This window comes from Coregonus clupeaformis, chromosome 21 (genome assembly GCF_020615455.1).
Source record: "Coregonus clupeaformis isolate EN_2021a chromosome 21, ASM2061545v1, whole genome shotgun sequence".
NCBI lineage: Eukaryota > Metazoa > Chordata > Actinopteri > Salmoniformes > Salmonidae > Coregonus > Coregonus clupeaformis.
The window spans coordinates 50,594,164-50,609,416 of record NC_059212.1 but is presented as its reverse complement, the minus strand read 5'-3'; the positions used below and the strand labels follow the sequence as shown (position 1 = coordinate 50,609,416).

Below are 15,253 nucleotides of genomic sequence, written 5' to 3'. Positions count from 1 at the left end.
CCACACCACTACTTAAATAGAACTTCCTTCCCTGCCACTTGGCAGTGGTACACACTGAAAAAAATGTGTATTGCTCTTCAATCGTTTTTCTAAAATGAATTGGTGCATAATTGTTGATAGCCCTTTGATCAGGGGCGTAGGCATGGGTGGGCCTGGCTGGACACAGGCCCACCCACTGAGGAGCCAGGCCCACCCAATCATTCCTTACAATGTGAGTATCTGTCCTCTCAGAGCAATACTTACAAAAAGTATCTAAAATCTATTTCATTCAATTGTGCGTCCATGTCTTTCATCTGTCACCAGGAGGCACTGTTGCTAAAGAAACCAGCTAAAATGAAAGTATAAATGTATGTTATTACACACAAGGTAAGATATATTCTACACTAATCAATGTCTTAAGTATCTCTGTTCTGTTTCCTCCCTCTTCTCTCCATAGATTTCTGTCAGCTCACATTGGATCCAAACACAGCATTCTACAACCTCCGCCTGACTGAAGGAGACCAGCGAGTGACAATGAAGGGGCCCAAACCATGCCTCAACCACCCAGAGAGGTTCCACAGTATCCAGGTGCTGTATAGAGAGGGTCTGCTGTTACTGGGAGGTAGAGTGGAGAGGGAAGAGGGCCTACATAGCTGTCTCTTACAAGGACATCAGCAGGACGGGCTTTGGTCCAGAAGCCCAGTTTGGCCTCAATGAGAAGTCCTGTAGTTTACTCTGCGTCAAAGCCTGTAGTTTCCTACATACAACATAGAGACTAAACTATCTGCCCCGGAGTCCTGTAGGATAGGAGTGTACCTGGATCACAGGGCAGGAGATCTGTCCTTCTACAGTGTCTATGATACAATGACCCTCCTCCATAGAGTCCGGACTGTATTCACTCTTGCCTGGCTTTAGGCTTTTTGCATACATGGGCTGAATGAAACTTATTTTGTTTCAGTGATAATAGACGTTAGACTCTCAGGAGGAGAGAGATCGTCTGTTCAAGCACACACAAAACTATATACACAAACAGACCAATAACACACATTTACTTGTATAATTTATATTGAAAACTGGTTAAAAACATTATATAAACTGTAACAGTTATCTGTAATCATACTTACAACTTTGCCCTTGCCATTTAATCCCCATTCAGTATTGTCATATTTAAGCAATACATCATAAACCAAGTGTATAGGAAAAGGTGTGATATGATATCAATAATGTGCTTCATACTATAACAACTGAACAAGACCGAACAGTACTGAGCTTGTCATCCTGGTTGGCTGTCCATCTGTGAGCCCAACTGGAACGATCTGATGTCTTCTCCTATAAATTCATTCACTGTAGGCAAAAAGACACAGCAGCCAGTCAGACATTTATATATTAATTTATTCGGTATATCAATCAATCTACAGTACCAGTCAAAAGCTTGGACACACCTACTCATTCCAGGGTTTTTCTTAATTTTTACTATGTTTTACGTTGTAGAATAATAGCGAAGACATCAAAACTATGAAATAACATATCGAATCATGTAGTAACCAAAAAAGATAAAACGACAGTCTAAAGGACACCAGTAAGAAGAAGATACTTGGTTTAGCCAAGAAACACGTGCAATGGACATTAGACTGGTGGAAATGTGTCCTTTGGTCTGGAGTCCAAATTTGAGATTTTGGGTTCCAACCGCCGTGTCTTTGTGAGACGCAGAGTAGGGGAACGGATGATCTCCGCATGTGAAGCATGGAGAAGGAGGTGTGATGGTGTGGGGGTGCTTTGCTGGTGACACTGTCTGTGATTTATTTAGAATTCAAGGCAAACTTAACCAGCATGGTTAGCGCTTAGTAGGACTATCATTTGTTTTTCAACAGGACAATGACTCAAAACACACCTCCAGGCTGTGTAAGGGCTATTTGACCAATAAGGAGAGTGATGGAGTGCTGCATCAGATGACCTGGCCTCCACAATCACTCGACCTCAACCCAATTGAGATGGTTTGGGATGAGTTGGACCGCAGAGTGAAGGAAAAGCAGCCAACAAGTGCTCAGCATATGTGGGAACTCCTTCAAGACTGTTAGAAAAGCATTCCAGATGAGTACCTCATGAAGCTGGTTGAGAGAATGCCAAGAGTGTGAAAAGCTGTCATCAAGGCAAAGGGTGGCTACTTTGAAGAATCTAAAATATATTTTAATTTGTTTAAACACTTTTTTGGTTACTACATGATTCCATATATGTTATTTCATAGTTTTGATGTCTTCACTATTATTCTACAATGTAGAATCAAATCAAATTTTATTGGCCACATGCGCCGAATACAACAGGTGCAGACATTACAGTGAAATGCTTACTTACAGCCCTTAACCAACAGTGCATTTATTTTTTAATAAAAAAGTAAAATAAAACAACAAAAAAGTGTTGAGAAAAAAAGAGCAGAAGTAAAATAAAATAACAGTAGGGAGGTTTTATATATACAGGGGGGTACCGGTGCAGAGTCAATGTGTGGGGGCACCGGCTAGTTGAGGTAGTTGAAGTAATATGTACATGTGGGTAGAGTTAAAGTGATTATGCATAAATAATTAACAGAGTAGCAGCAGCGTAAAAAGATGGGGTGGGGGGGGGCAGTGCAAATAGTCCGGGTAGCCATGATTAGCTGTTCAGGAGTCTTATGGCTTGGGGGTAGAAAATAGTAAAAATAAAGAAAAACCCTTGAATGAGTAGGTGTGTTCAAACTTTTGACTGGTACTGTCTATCAACAAAAATGTTATGTTATATATATATTGTTATTCTTGTAACAATGGAGATCAATACCAATTAGAACTTTGTACTGTACATGCAAACTTCTCACCTTCCTCTAATGTAATGTGGTGAACGGATGATGAGCTGGCAAATTCCAGGGGGTTCTCCTGCATTTTAGACGCAGCCTGAGCTTCCCTTTCCCCAGGTCCCCTGCCCTGGTGATCCCATACCTCATAGTGGGAGTACGGTGATGGGTAGAAGTCCTGATAAGGGCTGGGGTTGGAGGGAGGCGAGGGGCAGATCTCCTGAGGGTAGGGGTAGTGGGGGTAGGGTGAGGTAGTCATGGGGGGAAGAGGGGAGGAGGAGATGGGGCTGCCTGTGGGGAAGGGACTCAGAGAGGAGGAGTGGGAGGGAGATGGGGAGGAGGACAGGTATGGGGATTCCAGCCATGGGGAGGGAGAGGGAGGCTGGGAGACTCTGGGGTACAGGGGAGGCAGTAGCTCGGTGAAGCCCAGCTCCAACTTCTCAAAGCTGGGGCGTCTTTCCGATAGAGAACCTCTGCTGTCACCAACAGCTTCAGGCTTGTGGCAGTACTCCTCCTGGTAGCCATGGCCTGGGTAGGGGGGAGAGTAGGCTGAAGGGTAGGGGGGCAGGTGCAAAGCCAGCCCTCTCTCCTCGGGTGTGGGATCATTCCTCAGGTGCAGACCCCTGTCCACCCTGCTGGGCCCCCCCATGGAGCAGAGTGTCACCTCCTCCAGGGGCACGACAGAGGGACGCGACAGCAGAGGGTCCTCCTCTTTAAACATGACAGAGAGATAGAGAGAGAAAATAAGTGGTAATACGCTTTCAAAGGAAGGCAATTAGTCCTGCCCCTGACCTCGTAGATAAATACCATCAGGATAAATTGTTCAAAATGAACCAAAAACAACAAAGATAGTTACAGTCTAAGCGGAGAGATTGATGGATGAAGTGAGGGGAGACTCACCGGGCAGGTACTTGAAACAGTGAGTGCTGCTCCTTTTCCTCTTCCCGTTGGAGACGTATAGGCACACAGATACTAGGCGGTTCACAGACAGGTCACCATAGGCTGGAACTTGCACACACAACAAGCACTGGGGGAGGACAATATTAACAATGTACATTACAGTTTTAATACTTGTGCATGAACACAAATGTTTGTGCACTCGAACACAAATACACCCAGAAACATACTATTTACCTCACTACTATTGTCACGGTCAACATGTGCCTCCTCTTCCCACTGTAGCTTTCCATCTGGTAAATAAGGATATTAATTATACCTAATTTCATGGATGGTGCACATTGAAGAAAATAAGAACACACACACACGTTATGTTCTATGTTCTAAGATTCATTTCCATTCAAAATCCAATTTTCCCTAACCCCTAACTTCTAACTTCCCCTATCCCTAACCCCTTACCTGCCCCTCTTTCCATAAAAAGCACTCTGGATATGGGCAGGAAGTTAGATCCACCCAACAGTAGCTCCTCCCCTCCTTCCACAGAGCACGATGTGAGACTGAGCGACTCCACCACTGGCAGCTCTTGAGCAGAGCGCTGGGCTGAGGAAAGAATGAGAGAGAGAGAGAGAGAGAGAGAGAGAGAGAGAGAGAGAAAGAGAAAGAGAAAGAGGGCAGAATACAGATGATTCACTAGGATATTCAAGCTCAAAGTAAGACTGGACAGGGAGAACAAAAACAACATGTTTTGTATTGTCACAATGTGTTGTTTTACAGGGTCAGCCATAGTAGTACAGCACCCCTGGAGCAAATTAGGATTAAGTGCCTTGCTCAAAGGAACATAGTCGACTCAGGTATTCAAACCAGCAACGCTTCAGTTACTGGCCCAACGCTTTAAGCACTAGGCTACCTGCCACCAGAGAGATGACCGTGATTGTTGGCTGGATACTCACAGCACTCTATAGGCACAGAGGTGACCTGCAGGGCCAGCATCCGTCCAGGCGGGGCCACGGGAGGGCCAAGGGGGAGGTGGGTACGGAACATTAGGCGCACACGAGTGTTTTTCCTCCCTACGTCCGTCTCTCCTTTCCTCAGCTCGATGTCCGAATTCCTCAGCTTCAGAATGCCAGCGCAGTCAATGCTGAAACAGAGATAGGCTGTTACAGTGGGGGGAAAAAGTATTTAGTCAGCCACCAATTGTGCAAGTTCTCCCACTTAAAAAGATGAGAGAGGCCTGTAATTTTCATCATAGGTACACGTCAACTATGACAGACAAAATGAGATTTTTTTTTCCAGAAAGTCACATTGTAGGATTTTTAATGAATTTATTTGCAAATTATGGTGGAAAATAAGTATTTGGTCAATAACAAAAGTTTCTCAATACTTTGTTATATACCCTTTGTTGGCAATGACACAGGTCAAACGTTTTCTGTAAGTCTTCACAAGGTTTTCACACACTGTTGCTGGTATTTTGGCCCATTCCTCCATGCAGATCTCCTCTAGAGCAGTGATGTTTTGGGGCTGTCGCTGGGCAACACGGACTTTCAACTCCCTCCAAAGATTTTCTATGGGGTTGAGATCTGGAGACTGGCTAGGCCACTCCAGGTCCTTGAAATGCTTCTTATGAAGCCACTCCTTCGTTGCCCGGGCGGTGTGTTTGGGATCATTGTCATGCTGAAAGACTCAGCCACGTTTCATCTTCAATGCCCTTGCTGATGGAAGGAGGTTTTCACTCAAAATCTCACGATACATGGCCCCATTCATTCTTTCCTTTACACGGATCAGTCGTCCTGGTCCCTTTGCAGAAAGACAGCCCCAAAGCATGATGTTTCCACCCCCATGCTTCACAGTAGGTATGGTGTTCTTTGGATGCAACTCAGCATTCTTTGTCCTCCAAACACGACGTGTTGAGTTTTTACCAAAAAGTTATATTTTGGTTTCATCTGACCATATGACATTCTCCCAATCCTCTTCTGGATCATCCAAATGCACTCTAGCAAACTTCAGACGGGCCTGGACATGTACTGGCTTAAGAAGGGGGACACGTCTTGCACTGCAGGATTTGAGTCCCTGGCGGCGTAGTGTGTTACTGATGGTAGGCTTTGTTACTTTGGTCCCAGCTCTCTGCAGGTCATTCACTAGGTCCCCCCGTGTGGTTCTGGGATTTTTGCTCACCGTTCTTGTGATCATTTTGACCCCACGGGGTGAGATCTTGCGTGCAGCCCCAGATCGAGGGAGATTATCAGTGGTCTTGTATGTCTTCCATTTCCTAATAATTGCTCCCACAGTTGATTTCTTCAAACCAAGCTGCTTACCTATTGCAGATTCAGTCTTCCCAGCCTGGTGCAGGTCTACAATTTTGTTTCTGGTGTCCTTTGACAGCTCTTTGGTCTTGGCCATAGTGGAGTGGAGTTTGGAGTGTGACTGTTTGAGGTTGTGGACAGGTGTCTTTTATACTGATAACAAGTTCAAACAGGTGCCATTAATACAGGTAACGAGTGGAGGACAGAGGAGCCTCTTAAAGAAGAAGTTACAGGTCTGTGAGAGCCAGAAATCCTGCTTGTTTGTAGGTGACCAAATACTTATTTTCCACCATAATTAGCAAATAAATTCATTAAAAATCCTACAATGTGATTTTCTGGAGAAAAAAAATCTCAATTTGTCTGTCATAGTTGACGTGTACCTATGATGAAAATTACAGGCCTCTCTCATCTTTTTAAGTGGGAGAACTTGCACAATTGGTGGCTGACTAAATACTTTTTTCCCCCACTGTATATTCAGCACACACGCAGCCACTCACACAGTGCAAAAGACCATGTAAAAGTGCATCATAGTACATACACACATACAGGAAAGCTATTCTCTCTGCCTACTCGGTTACCCCATACAAAGCCTTTTGTATCTATTATCTTTATCTCTCTGTTAGTTACTCACAGGGCAGTCATGTTGGCCTCTGGGTTGAGGGGGATGTCCAGTATTTTGGTGCCAGCCTGTACACTCTCTTGACTGGCAGTACCCACCATCTTACCTGTCACCCTGAGTATCAAAATAAGCATCTTAACAATAAAAACAAAACCACATCAAAACACTGAGCAAAGCACATACTATCATAGATTGATTGGTGTATTGTTGCACGGTGACCTACCTGTGTATCTGATAGAAAGGATGAGGCCGGATGGACCTGTCATCAGCTGTTCCCACAAACACCTGCAAAGAGAGTGGCTGTCTCTCTGTGTACCCAGTCAGCTGGGAGAGACCGAAAATAGAGATATTGTTTAGATATATACTGTATATGTTAGTCTGGGATTGAAGCCATAAACAAATCAAACTTTCTTTAATTTAATCAATTGAATATACCTTAACAACCGGATGTCCCCTTGGTGATGCCTTGACGGCTCCTCTGCTTCCTTCTGTCTCGTAGTGGGCTCGGTGGTGTGGGCGGGGCTGCACCTCAATACGCAACTCATATTGGTCAAACTGAGTTGGCAGTGGCCAATCAAGTGGCGGCAGAGCATTGGATCTGTAAGAACAATGGACCTGTCAGATGTGTGGGCGGGGCTGAGGGGGCTGTCCTGGCCATCCAAACAATAATAATGGTAAGTCAACACACTATTGAGGGATACTGTATAAACATAGTGTGTAACCTGAACAGAGGGCTGTGGGTGCTGGCTCTAGTCCTCCCCCAGCCCAGAGCAGGGGGCACAGACAGGTAGTCCATGCCCATGGATGCAGCCTCTCTCCTCTGCTGCAGCGGCTCTGGCAGTGGGCAGTGGGAGCTATGGGCTAGAGCCTGCTCCTGCTCCACATCCCTGGGGGAGACCTGGAGGACACAAACCAGGGATTTCAGGTTGAGCATCAAGACGAACCTCTATGGAACCTAAGTTCTAAGAACCACCAGTCAGCCACCTTACTTGCTCCAGTGACGTCTTCCTAGTTTTCTGTGGAATGCTCAGCTCAAAGCTGCTGTTGGGAGCCTGTGACTGAGAGGTGGAGTCGTCACCCTCCAGGGTACAGGAGTGGTCCTCAGAGTAGCTGCTCCTGCGGGACGTGCAGGGGGAGGCCAGAGGGGAGTTCCTGCGCTTCTTACCCCCCGGCGAGGTGGGCCGGGAGGAGGGTGATAGGCAGAAATGTGAGGTGACCTCATTGAGCTCCTCCTCCTCCACCAGCAGCGAATCACAGCTGGACGCAGGACTGAGCCAGCCCCGAGAGGAGGGGCTGGAGGCAGGGCTTGGGCTCAGGGACCCAGCGCCGGTGCTGCCTTCGCGGTAGCAGAATGGGTCCAGTAGGGGAAGGTAGAGGCGCTCCCTGTCCCATCCACCCCCTGTGTCCCAGAAGTTACTTCCTGCTGGGGCAGTGTCATCCTCTGGGGAGATAGTGGTGATCTGGATGCTAGGGCACTCCAACACACGGGACTCTGACACCTGGGAGAGAGAGAGAGAGAGAGACAGATAAGTTAGAACATTAACAATAGAGAAATGCAGGGACCATAGTGTTTGCCTGGCTACCCAAAACTCCTTGCTCCGGCCAAACGCTATGCCACGCCCACGGACGCTAGTTTCTTCTCCGCAATGAGTCTGGATCTGAGTACCTCCCGACGATTTCTAGAATGGAAACACATTCTAACCGTTCTGATTGGTCCCATAAACTGATGGGTTGGGCCAGAGCCAGAACACACGTGGGTAAAGCTGCATTTCGAAAATGTGTCAGAGTGGCGCAGCGGTCTAAGGCACTGCATCGCAGTGCTTGAGGCGTCACTACAGACCGAAGTTCGATCCCAGGCTGTGTCACAACCGGCTGTGACTGGGAGTCTTACAGGGCAGCGCACAATTGGCCCAGCATCGTTAGGGGAGGGTTTGGCCGGGGGGGCTTTACTTGGCTCATCGCGCTCTAGCACCTCCCTGTGGCGGGCTGGGCGCCTGCAGGCTGACTTTGGTCGTCAGTTGAACATTGGTGCAGCTGGCTTCCTGGTTAAGCGGGCAGGTGTTAAGAAGCGTGGTTTGGCAGGTCATGTTTCGGAGGACGAATGACTCGACCTTCACCTCTCCAGAACCCGTTGGGGAGTTGCAGCGATGAGACAAAATCATAATTGGATATCATAGAATTGGGGAGAAAAAGGGGGTAAAAAAATTATTTTTAAAAATGTGTAATTGGCTTTGATACTCTGATTGATTACAGATGATCCAATCGCTGATGACTTTGTTTTGTACAACACCTCTAATTTTGACGTCACCACAAATGACTTCAATGATGGCAGTCTCAGACTTAAGTATGTAGCGAACATATTCAGGTTGAGTCCTCAGGCAACCATACTGTAGGGAACTGTATGGCTTTTAGGAAAAATGTTGACACACATTTATGAGTCACTGTCCCACTCTCACTGACCAGGAGAGTAACTGGACATCTCTGATCCACTCACCTGTACAGATCTCGCAGGAAGGCTCTCATAGGTCCCACTGAACTCCCTCACCATGGCACGTCTGGGGGGCGGGGAATGCATCCCAGCCCTTTGACTGGCTGAAGAACACGGTGGGGTAGGGATGCCGATTGGCTGGCCTACGTGAGTGGTATCCAGGTGGCTGTCTGTGACCAAACATAAATGTTGGAGGTTGTTAGTAGTCTCCCAGTTACAGGTTGACATGGTAAGCTTTAGCCTACTGAGTTCACTGTAAAGAGATCTAAAAAATACATTAAAGTTTCAGAGTAACCAGTTATGTCCACTACAACTATAAAAAGCATACCCTAACTCTATCACTTCAGAAATAATGTATAGGGGGCTAAAGGATGATAATCAAATAGGTAAGGAAATGTTACTTATTGGTGTTTTTACATCAAATTTTTCCCTGCTGTGGTGCAGTAGACAGTACGGGACAGTTAGGGTCACTGTAGAGCACTGTGTCCATCACTGTCCAGTGTCCAGTATGGATCATTGGTCAGCCTAGTGCATCAGTAATAAGGTACAGTATACACCGTGGTAACATCTCTAGGGTGGGGTGTGGTATAAGTGTTGTATGCCAGTATGGACAGGAAATTAATGCTTGGGTGGGTGAGAGGGGTGTGTATCAAAAGCTGAAAGGGGAAAGGAGAGAGGGAGAGAGTAGGAGAACAGAGGGAGAACAGAGGGAGAGGAGAGGGAGAGGAGAGGGAGAACAGAGGGAGAGAAGAGGGAGAACGGAGGGAGAGGAGAGGGAGAACGGAGGGAGAGGAGAGGGAGAACGGAGGGAGAGGAGAAGGAGAACGGAGGGAGAGGAGAGGGAGAACGGAGGGAGAGGAGAGGAGAGGGAGAACGGAGGGAGAGGAGAGGGAGAGGAGAGGGAGAACGGAGGGAGAGGAGAAGGAGAACGGAGGGAGAGGAGAAGGAGAACGGAGGGAGAGGAGAACGGAGGGAGAGGAGAAGGAGAATGGAGGGAGAGGAGAAGGAGAATGGAGGGAGAGGAGAAGGAGAACGGAGGGAGAGGAGAAGGAGAACGGAGGGAGAACGGAGGGAGAGGAGAGGGAGAACGGAGGGAGAGGAGAAGGAGAACGGAGGGAGAGGAGAAGGAGAACGGAGGGAGAGGAGAAGGAGAGAAGAGGGAGAGGAGAGGGAGAACGGAGGGAGAGGAGAAGGAGAACGGAGGGAGAGGAGAAGGAGAACGGAGGGAGAGGAGAGGGAGAACGGAGGGAGAGGAGAGGGAGAACGGAGGGAGAGGAGAAGGAGAACGGAGGGAGAGGAGAGGGAGAACGGAGGGAGAGGAGAGGGGGAACGGAGGGAGAGGAGAGGGAGAACGGAGGGAGGTGAGTATGTGGTGCATGCTCAGTAAACAGAGATTGAGGTTCCATCCAGATGGCAGCTGTTAACGTCACTCACACGCACAGCTGATTAAAACCACATTGAGTTCTGCTCTTACACACACACACACACCATACAGGCAAGCACAAGCATGCAATACACAGCACACAGAGTAGGCTACAGAACATGCATTCTCCATGCACATGAACGCACATCCCCCAGACACAGACAAGCAAGTGTGCACATACAGTACAGTACATCCAGACCTGGGCTCTCCAACCCTATTCCTAGAGAACTACTGTCCTGTAGTTTTTCGCTCCAACCCCAATCTAGCGTGCCTGATTCTAATAATTAGCTGGTTGATAAACCGAATCAGGTTAGTTACAACTGGGGTTGGAGTGAAAACCTACAAGAGGGTAGCTCTCAAAGAACAGGGTTGGAGAGCCCTGTTCAGACACATAACTAATCTATACCCAGGTAGAGAGAGAGAGAACATTAGGCCTAATAATTGTACTAATAAATGATAAACGTACTCAGAACAAGTCAACTAAATCATTCACATTACATACACCACACACTGAGAACGGTCTCTATACAATGTGTATGAGTTGTCTACATTGGGGACCATTGACCAGCCTTCAATCTTCCTTTCCTCCTCAATCTCTCTCTCTGTCAATCTCTCCCACATTCAAAAACATTCACACACACTATTCAAGAAAGGGTTCTAACCAGTATTGCTCGACTCTAGGAGTGACAGGGCGCTCTCTGTCCTCTCCCCCACGATGGTGTGCTCCTGGTCCGCGTTGCACAGCGGGGATGGGCCTCGGAGTTGGCGCGTCGGGTCTTCCTCAAAAACCAACTTGAACTCGAACTCCCCCTCCTCCCAACCAGAACCCGGCGCAGCCCCCATCCCCACAGCAAGCGAAAAAAGTCTGAGAAACTGATGAAGAGAACTCACAGTTGAAAAGATAGCGATCTGCTGTGTTATCTGATAATGATAATTTCCTTGGTCCTTTTTGGGAAAACATCGACGATTTCCCAAAATGTATGTAGGAGGTTATCTGCAAGGGTAGGTGTCACATTTGCCCAAATTGTTCTTGTCATCCGGATTGTATGCTCCTTCTATAACTTTTTACAATGTCTTCCGTCTATAAGCCAGTTACTTTGGACGGATCAGAAGCCCACTACCACCGCTATACATCGATTTCATTCGAGGTTTTAGAGAAGACAGATTTAAATGCGTATATCGTTTAGTTCTTTGAAGTCCGTGAACCATAGGACCGGTATCTATCTATTCCATCACAGGCTATCTATCAGTCTTTAATTCTAATGCTCTGTCGCCATCCTTTCTTCTATCGACCAGAAAGTGTATCAAATATTTGGTCGTCCTTTACCTTTAATTGCCTTTGGGTGGGTTGCCCAGCCCAGTTTGGACCGTTACTCGATCCCAATAGGACATTTTGGTTGTCAGTCAAGGAGACCCCTCTGTCTATGTCCATTAGCCTGGGATGTTTCTCTTCCCATTCAGTGGCTAGTTTAATGTTTTTTTACTTTGAACTATTTCTTCAAAATAACGAATATGTTAAGTAGGCCTAGGCTAGAGCCTATAGATGATTGCCTACATTTCCTCGGACAGTTTGACAGTACTTCCAGAAGTTTTCTGTTTTCCCTCCCTCCCCCAATCACCAAAGTTTTTAAAGGGCATCAACTTGAGTGTAATAAAAGTAATGAAGTGACCCTCTTGAGCCAGATGTTTGGCTGGTGGGCTGTTCCTCCTTGCTCTGGCCTCACTGTACCTCGCTGTGCTCTCTGTCATAAGAAGGACCATGATGCTTCGCTGTCATTCAGAGAGCATAAGGAGGCCAGGCTGTTTCCTGTGGTGTTTACATGACTTCCCCCCCTCTGTCTTGTCATCCTCCCTTCCTACTCCCATTACCCCTCTCAGCCTTTTTCTTTTCCCTCCGCCATGTTCCTCCTCCTGCTCTCCCAGGCTCACCCCCCTCTCCCTCCCTCCCTCCCTCGCCTTGCAAGATCTGTTTCTCATTATCCTCTGTAGTCTGCACTCTGTCTGAGACGGAGACGAAAAACTTAAATATACATGCTCTCGCCCTCCCTCACTCCCTCTCTCACCCCCTCCTCCAGTTCTCACAATCATTATGTTATTTGTATTTGTATTTATTAAGGATTCCCATTAACTGCTGCCAAGGCAGCAGCTACTCTTCCTGGGGTCCTGCAACATTATGGCGGTTATATACAATTAAAAATATTACATGACATTATATTTCATAACACTTTACCCATTACATTTAGTGTGTTCCCTCAGGCCACTACTCCACTATCACATATTTACAATACAACATCCTTGTGTACGTGTGTGTAGAGTGAGGTTTACTCCAAGCAGTTTAGTCACCTCAACTTGCTCAATTTCCACATTATTCATTACGAGATGTAGTTGAGGTTTAGGGTTTAGTGAATGATTTGACCCAAATACAATGCTTTTAGTTTTGGAAATATTCAGGACTAACTTATTCCTTGCCAACCATACCGTAACGAACTGCAACTCTTTGTTAAGTGTTGCAGTTATTTCAGTTGCTGTAGTAGCTGACGTGTATAGTGTTGAGTCATCTGCATACATAGACACACTGGCTTTACTCAAAGTCAGTGGCATGTCGTTAGTAAAGATGGAAAAAAGCAAGGGGCCTAGACAGCTGCCCTGGGGAATTCCTGATTCTACCTGGATTATGTTTGAGAGGCTTATTTAGCGTAAAATATAGTTTAGATTGTGGGGGATTGGGATTTATTCTATAGGATTGCAGAATTATCTGGCCTTCATAGGGTCTTGGCAAGAGATAATAAATTGCTTTTTGGAGTTTATATAATCAGTAGGGTTTTATTTGGGAGGCATGTGAGTGTTACAAATTAGAAGGATGATAATGTGGGCCAAATCCTCAGGCTGGGTTTCAGTCGGATGTCAATGGTTGAATGTAAAATTCATTGACAGGGGAAGGAGGATATCATTATGTGGATATCTTGCCACCATGTGGTAAAAAGGTGGAACAGTCTTTCAATAAAGTTCCCAGAAAGGGAATCAAGTACAGTATAGGAGATGATGGAGTAAATGCCTCAGTTTCCAATATATTACTATATTATCTGAAGGAACATTTGAACACAGTGAACATTTCAGACAAAATAACTATTATCATGTGTTCAGTATCTCCAAACACCAGTGGGAAGCATTTATGATAATACATTAATATTTCAACTTATAGAGGAAATAGGCATACAGGTAATAACAACAGACCTGAAAGGACTGAGCTAAAACCAGAGGAAGATAATAACTGGTTGGATGTTTTGGTGGCTGAGTGAATGTGTTAGACAGGAACTGTAAGCTGTCACTTATAAAGATATCAAATGTACAGTGAGGGGAAAAAAGTATTTGATCCCCTGCTGATTTTGTACGTTTGCCCACTGACAAAGAAATGATCAGTCTATAATTTTAATGGTAGGTTTATTTGAACAGTGAGAGACAGAATAAGAGCAAAAAAATCCAGAAGAACACATGTAAAAAATCGTATAAATTGATTTGCATTTTAATGAGGGAAATAAGTATTTGACCCCCTCTCAATCAGAAAGATTTCTGGCTCCCAGGTGTCTTTTATACAGGTAACGAGCTGAGATTAGGAGCACACTCTTAAAGGTAATGCTCCTAATCTCAGCTTGTTACCTGTATGAAAGACACCTGTCCACAGAAGCAATCAATCAATCAGATTCCAAACTCTCCACCATGGCCAAGACCAAAGAGCTCTCCAAGGATGTCAGGGACAAGATTGTAGACCTACACAAGGCTGGAATGGGCTACAAGACCATCGCCAAGCACCTTGGTGAGAAGGTGACAACAGTTGGTGTGATTATTCGCAAATGGAAGAAACACAAAATAACTGTCAATCTCCCTCAGCCTGGGGCTCCATGCAAGATCTCACCTCGTGGAGTTGCAATGATCACGAGAACGGTGAGGAATCAGCCCAGAACTACACGGGAGGATCTTGTCAATGATCTCAAGGCAGCTGGGACCATAGTCACCAAGAAAACAATTGGTAACACACTACGCCGTGAAGGACTGAAATCCTGCAGCGCCCGCAAGGTCCCCTTGCTCAAGAAAGCGCATATACAGGCCCGTCTGAAGATTGCCAATGAACATCTGAATGATTCAGAGGAGAACTGGGTGAAAGTGTTGTGGTCAGATGAGACCAAAATCGAGCTCTTTGGCATCAAGTCAACTCGCCGTGTTTGGAGGAGGAGGAATGCTGCCTATGACCCCAAGAACACCATCCCCACCGTCAAACGTGGAGGTGGAAACATTATGCTTTGGGGGTGTTTTTCTGCTAAGGGGACAGGACAACTTCACCGCATCAAAGGGACGATGGACGGGGCCATGTACCGTCAAATCTTGGGTGAGAACCTCCTTCCCTCAGCCAGGGCATTGAAAATGGGTCGTGGATGGGTATTCCAGCATGACAATGACCCAAAACACACGGCCAAGGCAACAAAGGAGTGTCTCAAAAAGAGGCACATTAAGGTCCTGGAGTGGCCTAGCCAGTCTCCAGACCTTAATCCCATAGAAAATCTGTGGAGGGAGCTGAAGGTTCGAGTTGCCAAACGTCAGCCTCGAAACCTTAATGACTCGGAGAAGATCTGCAAAGAGGAGTGGGATAAAATCCCTCCTGAGATGTGTGCAAACCTGGTGGCCAACTACAAGAAACATCTGACCTCTGTGATTGCCAACAAGGGTTTTG

At 46.3% G+C, this 15,253-nt stretch overlaps 1 protein-coding gene across 1 annotated transcript; it reads right to left on the bottom strand.

The window, feature by feature from the left end:
• Positions 1-1,026: 1,026 nt before the first annotated feature.
• nfatc4 (nuclear factor of activated T cells 4) lies at positions 1,027-11,843 on the bottom strand. Its single transcript, XM_041842848.1, has 13 exons — positions 11,190-11,843; positions 9,111-9,274; positions 7,606-8,115; positions 7,339-7,514; positions 7,052-7,214; positions 6,840-6,940; positions 6,629-6,730; positions 4,648-4,835; positions 4,157-4,297; positions 3,935-3,990; positions 3,701-3,827; positions 2,825-3,511; positions 1,027-1,323 (listed from the first exon to the last, which is right to left on the bottom strand). The coding sequence occupies exons 1-13, from the start codon at positions 11,368-11,370 to the stop codon at positions 1,253-1,255; spliced, it is 2,667 nt and encodes an 888-aa protein (XP_041698782.1). The 5' UTR covers positions 11,371-11,843; the 3' UTR covers positions 1,027-1,252.
• Positions 11,844-15,253: the final 3,410 nt, after the last annotated feature.